At 44.2% G+C, this 21794-nt stretch overlaps 1 protein-coding gene across 2 annotated transcripts in view; it reads left to right on the forward strand.

Moving 5' to 3' along the window:
• The first annotated feature begins 2860 nt into the window (after positions 1 to 2860).
• PLPP3 (phospholipid phosphatase 3) overlaps positions 2861 to 21794 on the forward strand; it is a 64300-nt gene continuing 45366 nt past the window's right edge. The window contains exon 1 of one of the 2 annotated variants that reach the window (XM_073357589.2): positions 2861 to 3555. In XM_073357589.2, the coding sequence (XP_073213690.1) occupies positions 3417 to 3555 (139 nt within the window). In that variant the 5' untranslated portion in view covers positions 2861 to 3416. The remainder of the gene's footprint in view (positions 3556 to 21794) is intronic. The other variant, XM_073357588.2, reaches the window with a different exon arrangement.

The raw sequence follows: 21794 nt of genomic DNA on the forward strand, positions 1-21794 counted from the left end.
GGTAGGCTGTATTGGAGCATAAGAGGGGTTCCTGCCAAATCACAACTGATAATGAATTCATGTAAAAAATGAGAGTAAATTTAATACTCCTATCAGACACGAGAGAAAAAATCCTGTGAGAATGCATATGTGAGTAAGGCAAGTAGGATTTCGCTAGAGGTGTTTGGATGCAGGTTTACCATTATCTGCAATGCCACAGGAAATGGATACACGTGGAGTTTCAGGCTCATTTGGGCTTTGTCTAAACAGGTTCACAGGAAACTTTGGAGGTGCTATCCTGTAGTCGCTCACATACGATAATCCCCCTGACCTTCATGTGAGTGTTTCTTAGAATGTTACTGGAAATGCCACACTTGGATGCTTGACCTAGACATGTTTCCTCACTGGACACTTACTACCCTCCTACCCAGAATATACATAAGCTTGTTACTGTAGGGTTGCTCTTTTCAGAGTTGCTTCTTATTAACTAGAACAAGACCGGTCCCCCTCAGTGCACACTGGAAGCACTGTGATTGCACAGGCTGTCATTCAACACAGGGTTTGGTCCAGTGGGTGCTTTCCTTGGGCAATGACTGAAGGGACCACTCCAGGGTAAGGTGTAGGCAGGAGCAGGGGCGGGGAGTTATATCTCCACGTGGTGCCTTGGCACCAGCAATATTCAGAGCCCAGAGGCCCAGCTCCACTAATATTTGGGGCCGGGTGTACCCCCCCAGCCCCACTTGCTGCCCCGCACGCCTCCCCTGAGTCTGTCCCCGGGTGCCTCCCTGGGCCCTGGAGCAGAACGTCCCTGCCTCTTGTCTCTGCCATGCAGCTCCATGCTGCCTCCATGCAGCAACTGCTGCCGCAGGGTCCTAGTGCCCCACAGCTCCACTGCCAGGGCAGACTGACTGAGCCTGCCCTTCCACCTCAGACCCTTCCCTTTTCCAGAAGGACCCTCCACCAGCACAGGGGGCCCACCCTCCCGCAGTCACCGCTCCTGCCCCATGCTGGGCAAGGGGGCAGCCCCATCCCTCACCCCTAGTGAGGCTACAGTCAGGGGCAACAGCAGGGGAGGAGGTGCACGAAGCACCCCCGGCACCGACCACGGGGGAGGCGAGGGAGATTCCTGGACCCGAGAGGGGCCCTAGGAGCACATGCGGTGACAGTGGTGGGGGTGAGGGAAAGGGGGGCTCATCCCCCAGAGCTCGCTGCTACCAGCAGGGAAAGGGCTGTGGGGAGTCCTCCTCTCTGGCCCCTGTCCTGAAGCAGCCTGCCCGCACCCCAAACTCATCCCCAGCCCTGCCCCACCCCAGAGCCCATACCCCCAGCCAGAGCCCTCACCCTTCCTGCACCCCAACCCTCTACCCCAGCCCTGAGCCCCCTCCAACACCACGAACCCCTCATCTCCAGTCCCAGCCAGAGCTCTCATCCCCCCTCACCCTAACCCTCTGCCCAAGCCAGAGCACCTCCAACACCCCAAACCCTTCATCTCCAGCCCCAGACAGAGCCCTCACCCCTACACCCCTACTCTTGCCCTGAGCCCCTCCCATCCCCCAAACCCCTCATCTGCAGCCACACCCCACAGCCCTCACCCCTGCACCCCCTCCCATCCCCAAACTCCCTCCCAGAACCTGCACCCCCTCCCTCTGCACCCGCTCCCACCCCCAAACTCCCTCCCAGAGCCTGCACCCCAATCCCCTGCCCCAGCCTAGGGCCTGCACCCCAGACCTCCTCCCCCACCCAAACTCCCTCCCAGAGCCTTGGGCAGATGGGGGGCAGAGTTTGGGTGGGGGCAGGTTCTGGGCACCACCAAAATTTCTACAAACCCACCACCCCTGGGCAGGTGGCATCCTTAAGCATAAAAGCTCTGTGTAAGCTCAAAAGCTTGTGTCTCTCATCAACAGAAATTGGTCCAATCAAAGATATCACTTCACCCTTCTTGTCTCTCTAATATCCAGGGACTGACTGGCTACAACGACACTGCATACATGTCCTTAACAGTGTCCCTTTAATTCCATTTCCAGCATCTCCATACCTTGGTCTCCCTGCCTTCAACTCAGGGTTGTTAAAATTACAACCCCGCCAGTCAGGATTCCAAGGCAGAATTTCCATTACTTCCTAGGCAATTTTTAATCAGATCAAAGGGGAGATCAACAGAGGTAATAATCCTGGGTAAATAGTGTGTGTGCAGCCTTATAACTCTGGGACTGTTCAAGCCAAAAATCTAAATGCTTTAGTTATTCTAGCTTCATTAACACAACATTCCTTCTGCAGCCCGGCAAAGCAGCCAATTTTGTGGAGGGATTATGCCATTGGATTAAGCAGCCAGGAGGGATGTCTGTGGTCAACCTATTCCCTACATACTGTGCCCTGGTTGTGTCCAGGCCCCCAAGAGCAGCTGAGACCCAAACCTGCTTCTGTAGCCCTGTTTGTGGTCTGGCATAGTAGGGTGCTTGCAAAGAGGTTTCAAAATACTGGGTCACAAGGCACAACAGAGCGCAGCTGAGCTCCCTCCGAGGGGGTTGATCTCAGCACACCTCACCTGTCGAGCCGATCAGAAGAAAAACCCAGTGGAGAGATTTAAAGAGGCATTTGCCACCACGTCTCCCTCCCCCGAAATGTGGAAATCCTCTCCAGCCTGAAAACGTTTTCTTTTTTTTTTTTTTTCCTTTTTCTTTTTCCACTTGGATCGTGGACACTAGGGGCTCCCTTCTGCTTGGAGAGAAGCTTTTCCTGACTTCTTTTTTCGCTTTTCTTCCCTCTGCAAAAAAAATAAATAAATAAATAAAACAATGTGGAGTTAATTATCATATGTATGTGTCAGCTTCAGGAAGGGGGCTGTACTTGGATATCCCATCAGAGCCAGAGTGACTTCGGGTTTCTTTTCTGTGTGTGTGTTGTTAAAGGGGTGGAAAGGACCTTGTGCAATAAAAGTGCAGGCACCAGCCCCTGCCAGCGGCAGAAGCAGCAGTCCCCAAGCCGAACCAGAGCTTTGTGTTAAACCGCCTGGGGAAGTTGCTTTGCAAGATCCCAGCTTCCATTCATTGAGCCAGCCTCCAAAGGGGGCTGCGGTGCCGCTCCTACCATCCTCCCCGGACTTGGTGATTTCCAAACTTGGCAACCTTTTTCTCGATCGCATTTCCCCCCTTCCTCCCCCCCCCCCGCCGCCTTTATTTGTCTCTCCCCGCGAGGACACTGAACGATTTCGGACGAACACAAACGTCCTCTCGCCTCCCTCTGTCCCTCCCCTGCTTTCCCCCGCCGGGAAGAAGTTTACACTGCAGCCACACCAGCGCCTAAACAGAGTCTGTCCGCCCGCGGCCGCCTCCCGCGAGCCCAGCCCGGGCAGCGCGCCCCTGCCGCTCCAGCGCCTGGATCGCCGCTCGGGGACCGCGTCTGCCCCCCCCGCCCCGCCGCCGGCCGCCCCCCCCCAGATCATGCAGAACTATAAGTACGACAAAGCGATCGCCCCGGAGAGCAAGAACGGGGGCGGCCCTGCCCTGAACAACAACCCGGCCAAGAGCGGCGGCACGAAAGGGCTGCTCGTCTGCCTGGATCTCCTCTGCCTTCTCATGGGTGAGCGCCGCCGGCCCGCAACTTTCCTCTCTCTCTCTCTCTCCCCCCCCTGCGGTTCATGCACTTTCTTGGGCAGCCCCCGCGGCTCTTTCTCGGCTGTCCCCCCCCCGCCCCCCCTTGCCGCTCGCTCTCTGCTGAAACTGAAAAGGAAGAGCTTTGGGGTTGGTTTTTTTGCCTTTTGCCAATGCATCTGACTTGCTAACTTCTCCCCCCCCCCTTGCATTTTCCAGAGTTTTGCAGCTGCTGGCGGTCTCTTTTGCAAGAGGTCTTTTTGTCCCCCCCCCCCCACCTTCTCTCTTTTGCTCGCGTGCGGTCCAGCTGTATCGTCCCAGTCTGCTCGCCCTGTTTGAAAAATTATGCCCAAAAAAAAAAAAAAGCCCTGCAAAGATTTGCTAGAGTGGCAGTTTACACTGGCTGTGTGCAAACCAAAGCCCCATCCCGGGAAGTTTGTTACAGAAGTAGGGACAAAGTTGTGAAGAGGTGGCTAAAGGCCACTGGGGCAATGAACGCGGCGTGGTTTGGCTTTCGAAAGCCCCCTCCTTTCCCCCCTGTGAAAGCCACAGCGATGTATTGAAAACGCAAAGTAGTCCTGGTGTCAATCCAAATAAAATGGATGTCCCAGCAGCGAGCAGAGCTTCTGTCTGTCCTCAGTATGTAAACACAGCATCTCCCACCCTTGCTAGCTTTAGGAGCAGAGAGGGGAACAGGTATGGTTTTCATTTTGCTTGAGTCTAAACAATAGTTTGAAAGGTGCCATCGCAGATTTCGTCTGTTGGGAGCATGTAGTCTGTCCCTCTGCAAAATACAACAACTGCAGGGGGGAGGGGAGGCAGTGGTTACAGATTGGAGATAATGTGTGGTTTGTCCTACCAGGTTGTTGATGGCTTCAGGGTTTTAGTTTTTTTCAGACTACAGTGCAAGTATCTCTCTGCAACTAAGCAAAAAGAGGAGAAACATCTTGGTCTTATGGGTGGACTTGGTTCTACACAGGTCAGTGTAAGAGGTTGAAAAGAGTGAGAGACAGCAGTTGATATGCCACAGGGCTGACAACCACTCATCTCCCACAGTAGCGATGGACCTCATTAATCAAGAAACAGGCATGCTTCCAGTTCAGAAAACTCTCTGAAAGAGATCTGGCTAGGTCAGATTAAGTCAGGAGATTGATGAATTCACAGTTTTTACTTGTAATAAATTTAGCTACCAGGCCTTGTTTTGATATGATGATAGAGGTTTCATAGAGAGATTACAATGATAAAGAAGCCAGGCCCTGCTTCCTCTTGAATCAGGGGAAATCTTGTGCAATTAAAAGACCCCCAGGCTGGTGTAAACTGGCCCCATTCTACTGACTGCATTGGAGGTTCACCAGTTTACACCAGATGAGGATCTGACCATGTGCTGAGTAATCTGTGTTGATATTACCCAGTGCCATGACCTGCTGCATGTATATAACGTGTTAAAAGCACTCTCACAATCATAATACCTCCCCAGTGTAAATTAATGCAAGGACAAGACATAATAAGTCACGCTTGTGAAAACAAACTCGTCCCGTTCCCCTCAGGCACTGTATAGTTTGTAAATGCTGACTGAGATGCTGTGTCAAGCTGCTGGACTCGGAGACATTATTTCAGGAGGTGAAAGCCCTCTCTCATTACTCTATTATGTGTCATATGATGATTAACACTTAAACTCAGAGGATTCAGAACAATCCTCTTAATCTCAGAAAGACTTTGTCAAATGCTCATTTTCCCTTACGGACTGTGTGGACACAGATAAGAATGTGTTAACTATTTGCAGTAACCCATCCCTGACTCATAAGGCAAACTCAAGAAAAGCATGGCACGTGTGTTTCGGTGGCTGTGAGGGGCTGGCGAAGGTGGTTTTTTTTTCTTAACCAAATAGAGACCAGATCCTACAGTGCTCCCGGGGAGAGTTTTGCTTCAGTGGAGTAGGATCAGGCTCCCTGCTTGTCTGCATACTCTCTTAGACACAAGTTCGTAATGCTGGAAAGTAGCACCACTAACTTTTCTGACAGCTGTAATGGACAGGAAAAAGAACCAATGGGGTAGGCTTTTAGGCTGATTTTTGCAAGCAGCAATTCCCTTCTTCCCACATAGGGAAAAAATGTGCATAGAAATGTATAAAATCCATGTGCCAAACATAGCGTAGAGACTGGAGAAAGCACTTGGGGTTTATTGCAGCTTCCTCCCCCCCCCCCCCCCCCGCTGCCACCGCCCCTCAAAATGATGTATCACAACACACTGTGCTGGCAACAAAAGAAAAAGGATATGGCTCTAAACAGTGTCCAGGGGGCACTGCGGTCTAGTGTATCAACCATATGGCTAGAAATCCCAGACCTGGGTTCCAATCCTGTTTCCAGTGCAGACTTGCTGTGTATCCTTGGGGAATTCAACTTTCTGCGCTTCAGTTATGGCATCTGAATAACCATACTTACTCCCCTTTTGTAAGCTTCAAAGGCAGCTACAGATGGAGATGGCTGCTGTGTAACAAACAACTAAACACATAACAAATGACTAAGCACATTTCATGAAGTTTAGAAACAGCTGAGAAGGAAACGGTGGGCATTGTAGGTTACTTTTGGTTGTTGGGATACATCATTTGCTCTAGTCCAGCCTTCCCCTTCCCCCTCAAAGGTACAGACATCTCATTATATGTATTTACAGAATAAAAAATAACTATTTCCTTGAAGTATTGTGTGTGCACCAAAGAAAGTGATTTAAGACATCTTGTAGTAACATATCTAGAAATCTGTTGATTTGCTTTGCTAGAGAAACTCTGCTTTTGCATTTAAAGGAAAGTATAGTATTGTCAACAGTTTCTTTCCAAATACCTTGCATGCTGAAACATCTAGCATTTGAAAATAGTTATGTATAAGGTTGACTATCTAATTGACACATGCATGCAGGAAAAGTCGACTGGCTTCCAACAAATAAATTAATAACAGAAGCATGGGATTTTAATATTCTAGACACCACAGTCTTTAAAACAATTGTTTCTGCTTAGAGCACATTTTTCTGAAGACTGTCAGTTTGATTTAATTTTTGCGTAGTTTATTGATCATCTGGTCTCTATTACTAGGCACTAATATATTAAGAAGAGAGACATGGTTTTCTCTTTATATTCCCACAGGAATACAGACTAGTGCAGAAAGCTTAATCTTCTTGTATCTGGAAAAAATAAAACATTTGATTTGCTCTATATAAAACTGATAAAAGTAGAAACATATAAACTAGCTTGACTTACCTCATTCTTCTAAACAGAAGGTTAAATTCCTGGTGAAATGATTCCTACAGGTCAAATCCTCCAACCCTTTACTCACGTGAGTTCTGTTGACTCCTTGCATGAGCAAGTACTACTTGAATGAGTAAGGTTTTGCAGGCTGGATTCCTAAACCCTACAAGAATTATCTGACATATGTTACCAAAGCACCAATTTACAACTGATGTTAGAAATGGATAATGTATGCAGTGTAACTGCCCCTTTATGTTGTTTTATGCTGATTATTTCAGGTGAGAGCAGAAAGGGAATGGTGAATATTCTAGTATATCTGAGTAACATTTGAAAGTGAGAGCATAATTTGAACAGCTGAAGGAAGGAGTCTGAGTCTCGCTTAATCATGTGCAGATGCAGAGAGTTGGTAAAACATAGTAAGACAATTATATAACCTGTAACCATGATGCACTTGTGTGGAAGGTCTTTACAAATATACTCAAATTAATAATGATTTCAGGATTGTTGGGGGATTATTCTGTGACACAACTACCATGTGCAAATACAGTAACAAAGATCAGAAGTTATTAACTTCAAGGGAAGGAACTTTTCTGCTGACCAGCTGACAGAAGAAGAGTCATTACCATCTTAATATAATCTCATCTGTGGAAGAGAACCCAGTAAAATCTTGCAGTGTTCATGAGCTCTTGATTCCCATCTAATCTTCATTTATACCTTTGAGCTCTTTAGAAAAAGGCCTGGTTTAGTTCAGTTTGTCTCGTGTTCACTTGGTTTGTGATGCAAAGATGGTATTTCAGTGAAAGGAAATGTGATCTATTGGCAAAGATGGGAAAAATTTAAGAAGATGAGTGTTCACTTGTTTAGTAAAATGAAGAGTAGTGACTCCTGTTCAGAACTATAATGAAAAAAGTGATCTATTTTATGGTGGTGGGAGGCAGTAGTAAAGACACTGAGCCAGATTCTCAGCTGGTGCAAACTGTCAAAGGCCTGTTGAATTCAATGGACCTGTGCTGATTTATACCAGCTGAGAACCTGGCCCATAACATACAGAATGACAAGGAGACAAGTCCTTAGGCTCTTCTGATTTGGAGGTAATTCATAAAAATAGTAAAAGTTTCCTTTTCATTTGCACTGTTCTATGATGCCATATTTACTTCTACCAGGGATATGAATAAATATTGGGGGAGGAGGGAAATATAAAATATTCTTAAAAATTTCCATTAAAAACATGCTTTCTCCACTATTAACTTTCCAGGAGTTAGTTCTGTATAGGCTCCCTTCTGAGAGCATGAGAAGGAGATTACCTAGACTTTTTTTTCCCCCCTAGATGTGAAACATTTATTCTGAGACAGCCAGATAGAAATAAGTACAGTAGCCTGTCTCAGGTGCTTCCTTTAACTTTAATCTAAATGTGAATAGTTATGGGAACCTAGCCCACCTTTCCACTCATCACTAAGTAAAATGTTTATCTTGATGTGCGGAGAGTGGTAAACACTTAAAAGACTTAAAACACTTATACCTGCCTCTGAAAATTTCCACTATGTGCATCTGAAGAAGTGGGTATTCACCTGCGAAAGCTTATGCTCCAAGATGTCTGTTAGTCTATAAGGTGCCACAGGACTCTTTGCCACTTAAAAGAAGGAGTCACATCTTTATTACAGAGGGATCACTGGGAATAAACTAACTGAAAAGCTAGCAGGAAAGGGTTCATTTTACTGGCTGTCAATTAATTACAGGTTGAATGGATTAGACCTGGATGAAGATCTTTTGAAACAGACCAGGTCATGTGTCTTGCTTGTTTACACATTTACCTTTCGTTCCTTGTTATCAGAGTTCTAAAACTTTCTAAGCATGGGACTCTGAGTGAAATATATTTGAGTTGATTAAAGCTTATACAGACAACACCTCCATCAGTATTCAGTAACTCAGCCAGAGGTTAGGGGTCTATTACAGGACTGGGTGAGTGAGGTTCTGTGGCCGGCCATGTGCAGGAACCCAGACTAGCTGATCATGATGGTCCCTTCTGACCTTAAAGTCTATGAATCTATGAATAACATGGATGATTTTAACCTTTATTTTTGGCTTTGAGCAATGTCCACAGATTTTATGTCAGCTTGATTCATTAACAGAAATAAGCACCTTACTTAGCTGGACTTTAAACTAGGTCATCTGAAAAACAACAACAACAACCCCTCTCTGTCTCCTTCCTCATCACTCTGTTTAGAGAATAAGAGGATACTTCTTGAAATTGCTAGGACAGCAAGCAAGCCAGTTAAGAGTCCCTAGTCATGCATCCGCTTGGTTGTTTGTTGTGTTTCACCAGAAAATGATATACCCACAGGTCTGCCAGGAAGGAGTTAAATCTCTACAGTGCTCTAGCTACACAGTGAAATAGGAGCAAGCACTGCTTCACATTCAGAGTAAAGTGTAGGACAAGCATGCAGCTCTCTACCTCACTGTAGGAAAGATTTATAGCCAGGGAGGGAGAAGCCCCTGCTCTTGATGGGAGTGTCTAGCTCCACCTGCATATTAAGCTCTGCCCAACAATCATATATTCCTTTATCTTTGCTGACAGTCTTTGACACTTCTCCTCCATGCACAGAGCAGCATTTGGCAACAGTAATGCACGGCAAAAGGAAAGAGTGTCTGCTACCTGAAGCCCAGACACAGAAGCTAGCCAGAAATTCTGTGTAGGCAAACTGCCATTAGTTATGGCAGGAGGGATTACAGAATAACATAGTACCGTGGAGAGCTGAAGACTAGAGCATGTGCACTCAGGATAGGGTGAAAAAGCAACCAAGACGCACACAGCCGTCCCTGGAGAGCAAACACAGGATATTCTCCACCTCATGTTAATATGCACTGTGACTCTGAGGGCAAGTCTACACTACAAAATTAAGTCTACTGAAGTTACATTGACATACAGCCACCACAGTAATTAAATCAATTTTTCATGTCCACACTACCCTTCTTCTCTCAGAGGTGTGCATCCTCACCAGGAGTGCATCCACTGATTTAGCTGACCGCTCCGGGCTGACAGCACCCCACAATGCCCCACGCTGTCAGCTGCCATGGTCTGACAGCCAGAACAGTCAACACAGTGTCTGCACCGACACTGCTTTGACCTAACTGCATTGACCGAAGCACCATGCCTACCACAGTGGTGAAGTTATTACATTTGGCGGGAGCAACGTTGTAGTGTAGATGCTTTCGGAGTTACGTTGATGTAACTCTGTAGTGTAGACCAGGCCTCAGAGTGAAGGCCTCGCTGCAGCCGTGCCACTGACAGTAGCGTGACAGTACGACTGAGCAGCAGTGTTTTCCTGGAGAGTGGGACATATAGATCGAGGCAAGCTAGAGGAGGAGGATCCATGTCTGGCTATTATACAGACTGAACTGATCCTTCATGAGGGAATGTCCTTGGCCAGGCAAGCTTGTAGATAGCCTGTTTACTCCATCTACGGACTTGTGGACAAACTGGACCAGTTGCCTGGAGCATTGGTTGGGTGCAGGTGGTTGGGTAATGGGCCAGACAGATCTGCCTTCACACTTTGCCTCCTGCACAGCAAAGGCGCCTTCCCCTATATCCTATAGTTGGGCTGCATTGGAAGATGCCCAGACCATTGATGAATATAGGGTACTCTGCACAAAACAGCCTTTTTTGCTTGGCAGGGGACCTACGTAAGGAAAGCTCTAGCCAGCTGAACTTTGTCAGCCGGCACTCAGTCAAGCAGCATTTCTATGGAAGCAGGGAGGACTCTGCCAGCAAGGACGATAGGGCAGATTTGGATCTTCAGGAACTTTTCTATAGCTCACACAGGTGTAGTGACTTTCCAAAAGTCCTAATGGTGCCACATGACAGGCAGATTTCATTTTGCCTACGTGGTTGTTGGAATCCTGGAAGTCAAATGATAGACTCTCTTGAGTCTTGAGGCTTAGGTAGATTGTTTTTTACACTGGACAGCTGTAAGCTTTAGACTGTTTTCTCTTATACTCTCAACTCACTACACTTCTCATTCCTCTGTCTGAACATAGCTTTAATTTTCTCCTTTACTGTCATCAGTCCAGGGCAATCATTACAGCAGACAACCGCTGCAGCTGGGAAATCTGGAAGCAACTGAGAGGCAGCCCCACTGAGCATTTAAAAATCTCTTCACTTTTCTCAAAGGACTCCATGTCTCTCTTTTATATATACATATAGTTTTAGACCTGGTTTGATCCTAAATCTCACTTTAAAAAATAAACTTAAATATTGGCAAAAATTTCAAATGCATACATGAGCAAAGTATGTAATCTAGAAATTTGGGAACGAGTAATCTAGTAACTTTCTCTATGGGGAAAAATGTGTGTACAAAATTCTGTTGCCTTCCAGTAAAGCATCAAGATTAAACTGATTCATTTGGGACTTTTAAAATCTCGTTTTATCACACATGACTGTAGGCAATTCAGATTTGATTTGGGTTGCCTTGATGTATGCCATTGTCTTAGTGGATGCCAGCCTCACTATATCTGAGAAGCTGATCATTTCATTTGTTTGAATTGTTTATAATGAAAATGACCTAGGCATGTTTCAGTGTGAAGGTAGCTGAGAGGTATGGCAGAGGCTTGCTGTGAGGTTGTTGCAGTAAGATGTTATCCAAAACACTATGGGCATGCTGTTCATAACCTTGGTATTCCATTTAGTGTGTGCAAGATAGGTAGTTAGTTTAGACACCTACATGCCCCCATCTGTGCCTGAAATGAATTGTGGGTGATTATTTGTGGCTGCAAAAAGGAAAGTTGAGTTAAGGTTCCTTTAAAAAATTAGGGACTATGGTACTGCACTTGGCAAGCTCAATCCTCCATACTTCACTCACATGATACAGCTGTGGAGTCAAAAGCAACAGCCTTCCCACCCTTTGGGTAGACTATCTTTATGTAAGTACAGTATAATTCCAGTTACCTGAATTCCCTGTATCTGAAAATCCTACTTATCCAAATCCCCAGTGTGTCCCTCAGGTAGCCCTACATTAGTTAATAGCACTTCCGGTTATCTGAACGTCTGGTTATCTGAAAGTTTCGGATGTCCCCCAGGCATTTGGATAACGGGGAGTGTACTGTACATCCATAGCAGAGAACTGCAGACTGTTTTCAGTCTGACTGCAGCATGCTGTGCAACTACCATTAGGGTTAAGTAAATATTGTGTACATAAATACATAGCTGCATGGTCTAGTGATAAGAGAAAGGGGAAAGGCGGGGAACAGGGAATCTCCCATCCCCAAATAGAGCTTTCTGCCCACACGCAGAAGGATATTAGCGCAATGTTGCCAAATGTCATGATTTTATTTTGTGTCTGATGACTTTTCTTAAAGCTCCACTTCGCGCATTTATGTTACTGTGGGAGAATGTCGGCTTTTGTTTTCTAAAAAAAGTAGATTTCTAGCCCTTCTGATTGTGTGGTGAAGCTTGAAAACATGACGTGGGTGAAAGCTAAAGGCTCAGAAAATGGATGGTAAATTAAAAGAGTCCAACATCTACTAATGTATTATAAATCTCATGATTTCTAAGCCGATCTCATGATTTTTGGAGCCTGACTCATGAATTTTGAATGTGTGGGGTTGGCAAGACCATAATACCCAGAGTCAGTGTGGGGCTCATTGAGTCCTCTATGTCTCACCCATTTGGAGGCTGCAGTAAGCCACATCTTTCATCTCTTCCTTGTGTACCTGAAACCTGCCTGCTTGAAGATTTGGGGCCTGAACCTGTAAGTGCCCCAGGAATGGAATTGCCATTGAAGTCAGTGGGAATCCCATTTGTGGGACATCTTCACAGCTTGGACACAGGAAATACAAATAATAACAATAATAATGATAGCTTTTTCCTATAGGAGCTCTAACCTATCAGGAAACTCATGTCCATCACTTTTAAACATGCCTTATATTTCTTTAATTCCATTCTCTTTTTATCTCCTGTCTCTCCTGCACCTTCTAGCATGCTAGAGCACTTAAGTGTCATTTTCCACATTTCATTGTATGTGATGCCCTAATTACAGCTGTGTGGTTTAATCAATAGAAGGAGCTTCTGAACTCCTGTGAAACTTCCTTCATGCTGAATAGGTAGACAGCTGCTGAAAAGAAGAGTTGAAGCATCTTTAAATAGCTTTTGATGGAAGGATCAGACTTGCAATAAGAGTAAGAGTTCCCAAAAGAGTATATTTTAAAAGTATGGAAATTGCGTTCATCCCAAAGAAATTAGGTGTATCAGTGATTTCCACAAACTCCAACTCTGTCAAATTTTGTCCTTTATTTCACTGACAACGTCTTATTCTTTATTTTGTTGTGTATTTTGGATGTTAGTTCTAACCAGACTAGTGGGAGAGAGGGCAATTATTTGTCTCCCCAAATCAATATTAACTATTAAACAACACGGTTTTGGCACATTTAATGTATTGAACTCCAGGTCCTGTGATGAGTTTGGTTCTCAAGATGGTTATAATATTTATGCCTTTTGTATTTGTATCACTGTGTTAAAATTGATCTAAATAATGTGTGTGTGTGTGTGTGAGAAAGTGGTTAATAAACTAGGAAGGAAATATAGCTCAAATAACCGAGGATCCAATTTTGCAGGCCACACTCTGGCTAAGCTCTCATTGATTTCAGCCATGCAAAGTACATCTTGACTGCCGAGTAACGTGGGCTGTTACTCAGGTGTTGTCCCTAATCCCCCTCCTGCCCATGCACAAAACCCGCTCACCTGGGTTTAGTGGCGTGTTCAGCCTGAGATGGCCGGGCTGTCTGAGGCTGTCATAAAGCCCAAGTGAGGCTGTCAGGCAGGCTGTAACCCTAAACCACCCACTTTGCAGCAAAGATGCAGGCTAACTCCCTTGAGTGCTGATTGTCCTCTAATGCCATCCCACAATTCACTGGGAAAGAATCATACAGTGGCTCAGCTTACTGTAGCTCAGAGAACCATGGGATCTGTCCGAGGAAGCCCTAGCAACACACATGGAGGTGAGTGCATCCAGCCCTGAGGGCACAATAACGCGAGTTGGGCGTTGCACTGTGGCTATTCACACCAGTGCTGGGCTAACCTGAGTGCTGATCGTCCAAGTTCACTCTGCAGTGAAGCCTTGCCCTTACTGAGGCCATGATCTGGCAAACACTAATTAATGCTTATGGGTAAACATGAGTAGGTCCACTGAAATTTAATGGAACTGTGCTTAGGGTTAAATGCATATGTAAGTGTTTGCAGGGTCAGGGCAGTAAAGACTGCAGGATCAGGAGTCACTTTTGTTTCATCAGTAACACCAACCGAAAAGAAGGCCTGTTCTTCCTTTCCCTAGATCAAATGGGAAGGCAGAGATTCGCTGGTTAGCAGCCTTGGGCGTTCCTCTCTTTCATGCAGTAAATGACAGGTTTTCTGACAGCTTGCTCCTTCGAAGGGTGGTAGTTGTGGATGCTTGCCACCACAAAAAGGAAGTGACAAAATGGTATCACACCTATATGTAACTAACCACAAAATGGTTTTATTGTAAACCTGTCAAAGTTACAGCTGTTTTGGAAAGTTTTTACAGCATTGCCCTAGGGTCTGATCATACCTGTGCTGAAGCTGGGACCACAGAATGCATATGAATTCCATCATCCATTGCATGATACACTTATTCAGAGTTTAGACATAATTGCATGACTTGCAATGTATTTGCCCAAACATTTAATTATAAAGAGAAAAACCAAACAATGAATGTGATGGAAGCATTTTCTTCTTCTTCAGTCTTTCTGATATTTTCAAAGTAATTACAACTCGGCATTTTGGATGTTACGCCACTTTCCTTAAACCTTCTTGCTGAGGTCAGTTCATGCTGTACGGAACTCATACAGAAGACGGCTCCAGTTATCTTTCCCACTGATGTTTACAGGAAAGTTTTCACTATAGTCAGTGTACAAGTGCAGTGTCCATAGCAACTGTCCAAGAACCCCAAACACTTCTTAGCAGCAGCAATTTTTTAAAGCCCTAGCAAAAATATATTGCCCCACTCCTTGTTTTTAAACTGATATTTTCATAAGGGAAACCCTAGTTAAAATATTTTATTACGACATTGTCTTTACTGATCCCCTGTTGAGTTCCTTTTAGTGGATCTCCCTGTGCATTTGTTTTCTGCAGCTGGTCTAATAGTTTGGGGCAGATTCTCAGCTGCTGTAAATCAGTGTCACTCCGTGGAAGTCAATAGAAATAGGACAGTTGACACCAGCTGAGGGTCGTGCACTGTGTGTTAAACAACAAGTTGATCCTATGATTACTTAAACCGTCAGGGTTTTTTTTCTTCCTTGTGATGCATTATTTATTATTGTTTTTGGATCACAGAAGCACATAGAGTCTGCAATTGAAATCAGAGCCCCATTGTGCTAGGTGCTGTACAGAGGCATAATAAGAGACAGCCCCTGTCCCAAGGAGTTTACAGTTTAAATAGACAAGACAGACCAAGGATGGGGGGAAAAGGAAGGATTTTTATCCCCAGTTTTCAGGTGGGAAACTGAGGTACAGAGATTTTTTTTTAGGGAGGGTCACATTTTTAAAGGTATTTAGGTACCTAAAGATACAGAGAGGCACCTACTGGGATTTTCAAAAGTGTCTAGGCACCTAACTCACATGGGAACTAGGTGCCTAGGTGCTTTTGAAAATCCTACTGGGTCCCTAATACTTTGCCCAAAGTCACACAGGAAGTCTTGTGGCAGAAGACAGAATTAAACCCAGATCTCCCAAGTCCCAGTCCATTGCCTTAAACTTCGTCTCAAAGGAGGAATGCATATAACTCATGTTAATATTAATGGGAGTTCTGTGCATCTATCAGTAAGACACTAGACTGCTAGGACTTTGAAAATTAATGTTTGATTAACCTATTAAAGTTTAAGTGACCACAGTGTCATGTGTACTTCTCAAATAAGGGGAAATGAGTGTTGTGCCATTTGGCTACCTTTTGCATTTGGAACTGGCTCGTCCAAACCTGGAACAGAAGAGTTGTGGTGTCCCTTGATAAAAATATACATGAGACATCTGTTAAACAATGACACATAGTACAAATGGTTAATCCTAAAGTGAAATGATTTACCAAAGTGTTATCCTACTTGTAATTGTCAAACTAACAAAAATCTTCCCGATTTGACTAGCCACAAAAGGCTATGCTTTTATTTTAAGGCCTAATCCTTACTTATACGAGTGTTTGCAGGATCAGGCCCTATATTCCATTCAAATATGTTAAGTAGGATAATAAAGTGGGTTTTTCTTAGTCAAGAAATCTTTGTCGCTTTCATATGCCCACAGAAGGAGTGCAGCTTTAGCACACAGCTGTCATTCTGGTGCAGTTTCCACAAAGCAGTTAAAAACCAAGGTAACAGCAACATTTTGAGTGAAGGGGCATGAAATGTGGAATAGGTTCAGTGTATTTCTGTGCCATTGTTGGAGTCCTATTCACTCTGAAGCTGAATAGTAGAGTGATTAGCATATGGGCAAGTTTCTAAAGCGCTGGTCTGTACGTTTTTTCTTAAATGACAAGTTTTGTGGCATTTATTTTTCTGACTGAGTTGGCATGAATCTTTGACAAATACAAACCCATGAGAAAGTCAGATGGGGTTTTGGAGAAGGCCCATTTTGATAAAATCTGCACATTCAAGGTTACAAAGAAGCTTTCTAAAGACTGGGCTTTAAGGGCTGTTACAGAATGTATTCTGGGCACAAAGTTTTTTTTTAATTAGTAGATGGCTACAAATAGGATATGCTACTGTTGACCATAGGTCCCAGTGGAGTCCCCTGCATGGATATAATTATGCCTTTAGAGACCCTGATAATGCTTGCGTTGAAGTCACTTGCAAAACTGCTGATTCTCTATCATTGGCAGTACAAAAAATCTGAGAATCAAATGCCATTGAGAGCAAACTGTCTGCTGACAGAGAGGTTGATTAAAGTTGTAGGGCCTGAGTCTGATTTCAGACAGGCATAAGTTCTTTGGTTTATGCATCCGATGAAGTGAGCTGTAGCTCACGAAAGCTTATGCTCAAATAAATTTGTTACTCTCTAAGGTGCCACAAGTCCTCCTTTTCTTTTTGCGAATACAGACTAAAACGGCTGCTACTCTGAAATCTCTCATTTGACAGTTATGTGAAATCTTCAAATCAAGACAGGATGCCTTACTGGACCATATGCTTTAGTCAAATACAAGCTATCAGCTCAATATAGGGGTATCTGGATGAAATTCTGTGGCTTGTGTGTTATACGGGGGTCAGACTTGAGGATGTAAGTCTATGAATGAAATCAGAGTCAAACCACGCATATCAGTGGAGCTGTGCCAGTCCCCCATAAGGGCCAGTTCTCAGTCAAGTGGTTTGAAAGTGTTCCCATTATAGCCCATTGTTTTAAGGGAATTATAATATGCCTTTGAAACTCTGCTGGGCTGAAGGGTAGATGACATATAATCAGGGGCATTTTTCCCCTGCAGTGTATATTGTAAAATAGTCTAGTGGGTTGAATTTACAGTCGAGTACAATAAATGAAAAGTAAAAACCTGTTTTGAATATTTTTGAATATTGACTCTGTTACTGTCATTTAAAAGCATTTCCTACCCCATTATTCCGTACTATGACACTGTGGCCTTCTATTGCCATCAAAAGGTACGTTTAGACTAACCTATGATTTTTGATTAAGGGCATGAGCTAAATCCATAAAGGCCAGGGATATTCTAAGTAAGGGTTTGGAACCCAGTCCTGTTCCCATTGCAGTCAATGGCAAGAATCCCACTGACTTGGGTACTCTGGTTCTACTCTGCTTTTTAGAGTCATTTAATCTGTGCAACTGGGTGCAATCTGCCGGCAGACCAGAATGGTAACATTTCTGCCCTCATTCTGCTCAGAGATAAATGCTTTCACAAGGGCGAGGCAGGGGAAATCAGGCTTTCAGATCCTTATCTCACTTTGGTCTGCTCAGGTAAGGCTTTATCCAAAGCCTACTGAAGTCAAGAGAAAGAACCCTCCCGCATTGGCTTGAATGGGCTTTGGACCAGACCTGTATCAAGGGTCGGGGGGGGGGGGGGTCCTCGAACAACTGGCTGGGTTCTGTTGTAGGGGTGTTGTAAAATCTAGGCGCTATGTAGAGAGTCACAACCTTCATTCATGCTGCGATGTTCAGGTTAGACACTTAAAGGCATTTGTGTGATGTAACAGTAAGTGGGAGTCTAAACTGCATCACTGGTACTAGTAGAAAGAGGCTGGATTCAGAAGTCAGCACAGGACAGAAACCAAGATATATTGGGGTTGTTTTTTAGGTAGATCAGATTTAAACATTTGGGTCTGAAACATTGAGCTCAGCATCGTATTAACTCCAAGCCTCACAAGTACATTACGCTGCAGTGTTATTATTGATTTGTATTCTACTAGTGCGAGTACCCCTCGTGCGCCGTGCAATACAAACAGATAGCAAGAGACAGTCCCTGCCCCAAAGACACAAGTGAGAAAGGCAGGCTTGTTATCCTCATTTTTTCAGATGGGGCATAGAGGGTTTTAGTGATTTCCCTCAGGTGGTACAGGAAGTCTGTGGCAGGTCTGGGAATTGAATCTAAAACCTCCCTAGTCCCAGTCCCATAAGTCCATGCTTCCTCTCATGAAATGTGGAGCCTGTGATTGTGCTTTCAGATGAGGAAAATACACTTTTTTTTTCTTTTCCCTTTAAAATATCCAGGCTTTGGAGGACACATTGCATTTCAAGCTTTCTGGTGTGTCTTACCCTATATCATTTAATGTTGATTAAAGCTATCATTTAGACTGGGGGAGAGGTGAGGGAAGGAATTTAGCTCTTCTGGTAGCAATTAATGATTAAAGAGTTGTTGGAAGTAATTTTGTAATACTTTCTTTTTTCTCTCTTTTAACTTGAAACCAGTTCCTTAGCAATGTACGTGCCCCAGCAGTGAGGTTTTGAAAGCTATTACGGGACCACAAACCTGCTGGAGGCTCTTTCTGCTGCCAGGGCATCCGAGCATTAAAAAAAAGCATTGGGGGTTCAATCTGAGGATATGCTGATTTGGAAAGAGAATACAAACAAAGAGGCTGTTCAGTGGAGAGGCTGAGGGTTGGCTTCTAAATTAGAGCAGTTTAGGATTGGTGAAGCATCCGCAGGACTAGAAAGGTATGAGGTGGATGCAGGAAAGTATAAGACTTCCCAACACAGCATGGTTTTGTTTTCCAGGGGAGGGAATAAGCTGTAGGTGCTTGTCTCTTTTCCCTACCAGCGGGGGAATCGCCAAAGGGGTGTGAATATAGTTTTGCATTTTTGTAATGGAGCGGGGAAAGATTCCCTTCCCACAAAGATAGGTGGATTTCTCTCCCTAGCATTTCTGGCTCCAGGAGTTCTGCTTGTATCTCTGTCTGACTGCCCCTCAATGCCGCCACAATCCCAGCACTCCACAATGAGCTGGTCAGGAAGGGCTATTTACTTCTGAAATCACAATCCCGTCGCTGGTTGGCTAAGGAGACAGACACGGGGGAGAGCTGAGGAGGTAACTACCAGAGATATTGTGGTATAAGGCATGATATAAATCAGTAGCCAGATCAGATAAAGGAGCAGAGTGGTCGGAGAAAAAAAATAGAGATGGAAGAGAAAGCACTGTACTCTGCCTCCAGTAATGAACTCTTATTTGGGCTGCAGGAGAGAGTAAAGAGCGGAGGACGAGAGATGGAGGGGCAAGGGTCTGCGTCCACGTTTGTCCATGTTCATAGGGCAACAGCTGAAGGTGGAGAGTTGTGAGCTCTTTGGAGCAGGGACTGTCTTTTCATTGTATGTGTACTGCACCTTGTACAAAATAGCCCCAGCCCCCAACAGGAGCCTTTGAGTGCCACCACAATACAAACAAATAATACTCATATAAAAGGAGAGAGCTGCCTATAATGTCCCCGTCCAGCCAACTGGATATTTGGTTGTAATAGAGGAGAGCTGAAGGGTTTATGACCTTTCTCACATATTGTTTGTTGTTTTTGTATTTGTGGCCAGGATAAAACCATGCCCCATAACCTGCCAGTGAATAACAGAACTCACTATTTTGATGCGCTCTCTCTCTCTCTCTCTCCTATGATGGTATTAAGTTTTTCCCCAACTTGATTTTCCCATAAATTATCCAGGTACAGATAACTGGCATAAAGACGCAAAGCTTTAAAACAATCCCAGTTAAGCAGATTAGCATAAGTACAAATGAAGAAAACTTAAGTATCTACATGTCAAGCACAAGGAAGCAATAAAATGTCAGGTCCATATTTTCACTTCCTTAGTAGATCAAACTTTGGGTTGTAAAGTGATAACTGCATTTGGTTCGCAATATGAACATGCATGGTACAAAAAACACAATAGATATAAACCTGCATGTCCTAATAACAGCTATCTGGAACAAAAGGATTAAAAGGGACAGTGCCAACTATCCCATTTATGTCAGGTGGGTTTTTTCCCCCCTTACTATTTAGGTGTTACAAATAACACCTAAAATGAGTGCAACTGAAAAAGATTAGCGTAGAAAAATATTTTTCTTTTCTTCCCCACCCCCACCCTCCCAGTTTGTTTACACTGTGTATCCAACTGCACAGGGAGTCTTGTCACTGACTTCAGTGGATCCAGGATTTCTGCATGTAGTCAGTTTCACTATTTTCCCTGTGCAGTCCTGCGATCTTGCTTCATATGAGTAGACCCCCTGTGTGCCACTCCTGCAATGCATTACTGGATTGGGAGCATTAGTCAATTTCTCCTCTTGTTTATGAGACACTTTCACACTACAATAGGGAAGAAAAATATTTTTATTAACATAGAACAAAATGTGATTGTAAACCCACAAAAATTAGCAGGGGGTCTCAGTGGGAAACCTGAAATTACTTTTAAATCATTTCCCTGTATTGTTTTTGAAGTGAACTAGATTAAAGCTTCCCCTATCCCTTCAAAATCAAATGAATTGGAGCAGTGCAGCATGCCATTATATTACCTTCCTGCCGTAGTGCATTATTATGGAACGTTTGACAGACTATTTAACATGTATGTTTAATATTAGGCTTAATAGAATAACAAATGTACCTCTGCAGAGCTCTGATTGATCTGCTGAATGGCATCTGAAACATTAAGCTCACTGGGTGTCCGAAGGAATATCCATAGCAACACTAATCAGTTGTTAGATATGTGTTATCATTTTCCCATTCTTTTGTTTCCTATCTTCCAATGGATTCCCACTATAGGCTTCCAGTACAGGCTGCCTCTTAGCTATGAGATTGGAACCAAATCCAAGATAGGCGTGAAAGTCCTTATGCTTTTTCATGGCTTATGGTTCGCGCGGAACAGCCTGGAAGGATAATAATGGCACAATCTATCAGCACATTGTTCTCAGGACTAAGAGCTTGCAAACAAGATGAGTCATTAGTTTTATGGTGCCTGTGCAAGTTGTTGGCTAATGCAGGATGCAGATGGAGACTGGCTATCAGAAGAATGCATTCAATCAAGGGACTGGAGACAAATCGTTAGAGAGTGTCAAGTAGAATAATTTTTACCTGGCAAACCAATCATTGTGATAAATTGGGGTATTTGAAAATCTCTGTTATTATTTTTAGCCCGTTCCGATGACTGTGGGTTGAGAGAGTGAACAATCCTTAAATATAGCTTTTTTGCACAGAATTGCAGTTCTAAGTTTCCTAAAAAATGTATAATGTAGAGGAATTTTTATATTTATGCACGTCACTTCCCCCCCCCCCCCCAAATTGCCACTTAGCCTGTGAGTGAAGAATACCCTTTTAATAAGATCTCTTGAATCGCTGCACTTTTGCTCATTAATTTTTTCCGGGCTATGATTGGAAGGGTCAAATTCTGCATATATTCACATCATATACAATCACATGAAAGTCAAAGATGTCAGTGCAGCCCACTGTTGTATACACAGTCCTTTAGGCTTGATCCACAAATAATATTAATCTGTTATAGCTGCCAGCTGGAAGAATTAGTCTTT

The sequence above is a fragment of the Lepidochelys kempii genome, chromosome 8 (genome assembly GCF_965140285.1).
Source record: "Lepidochelys kempii isolate rLepKem1 chromosome 8, rLepKem1.hap1, whole genome shotgun sequence".
Taxonomy (NCBI): Eukaryota; Metazoa; Chordata; order Testudines; family Cheloniidae; genus Lepidochelys; species Lepidochelys kempii.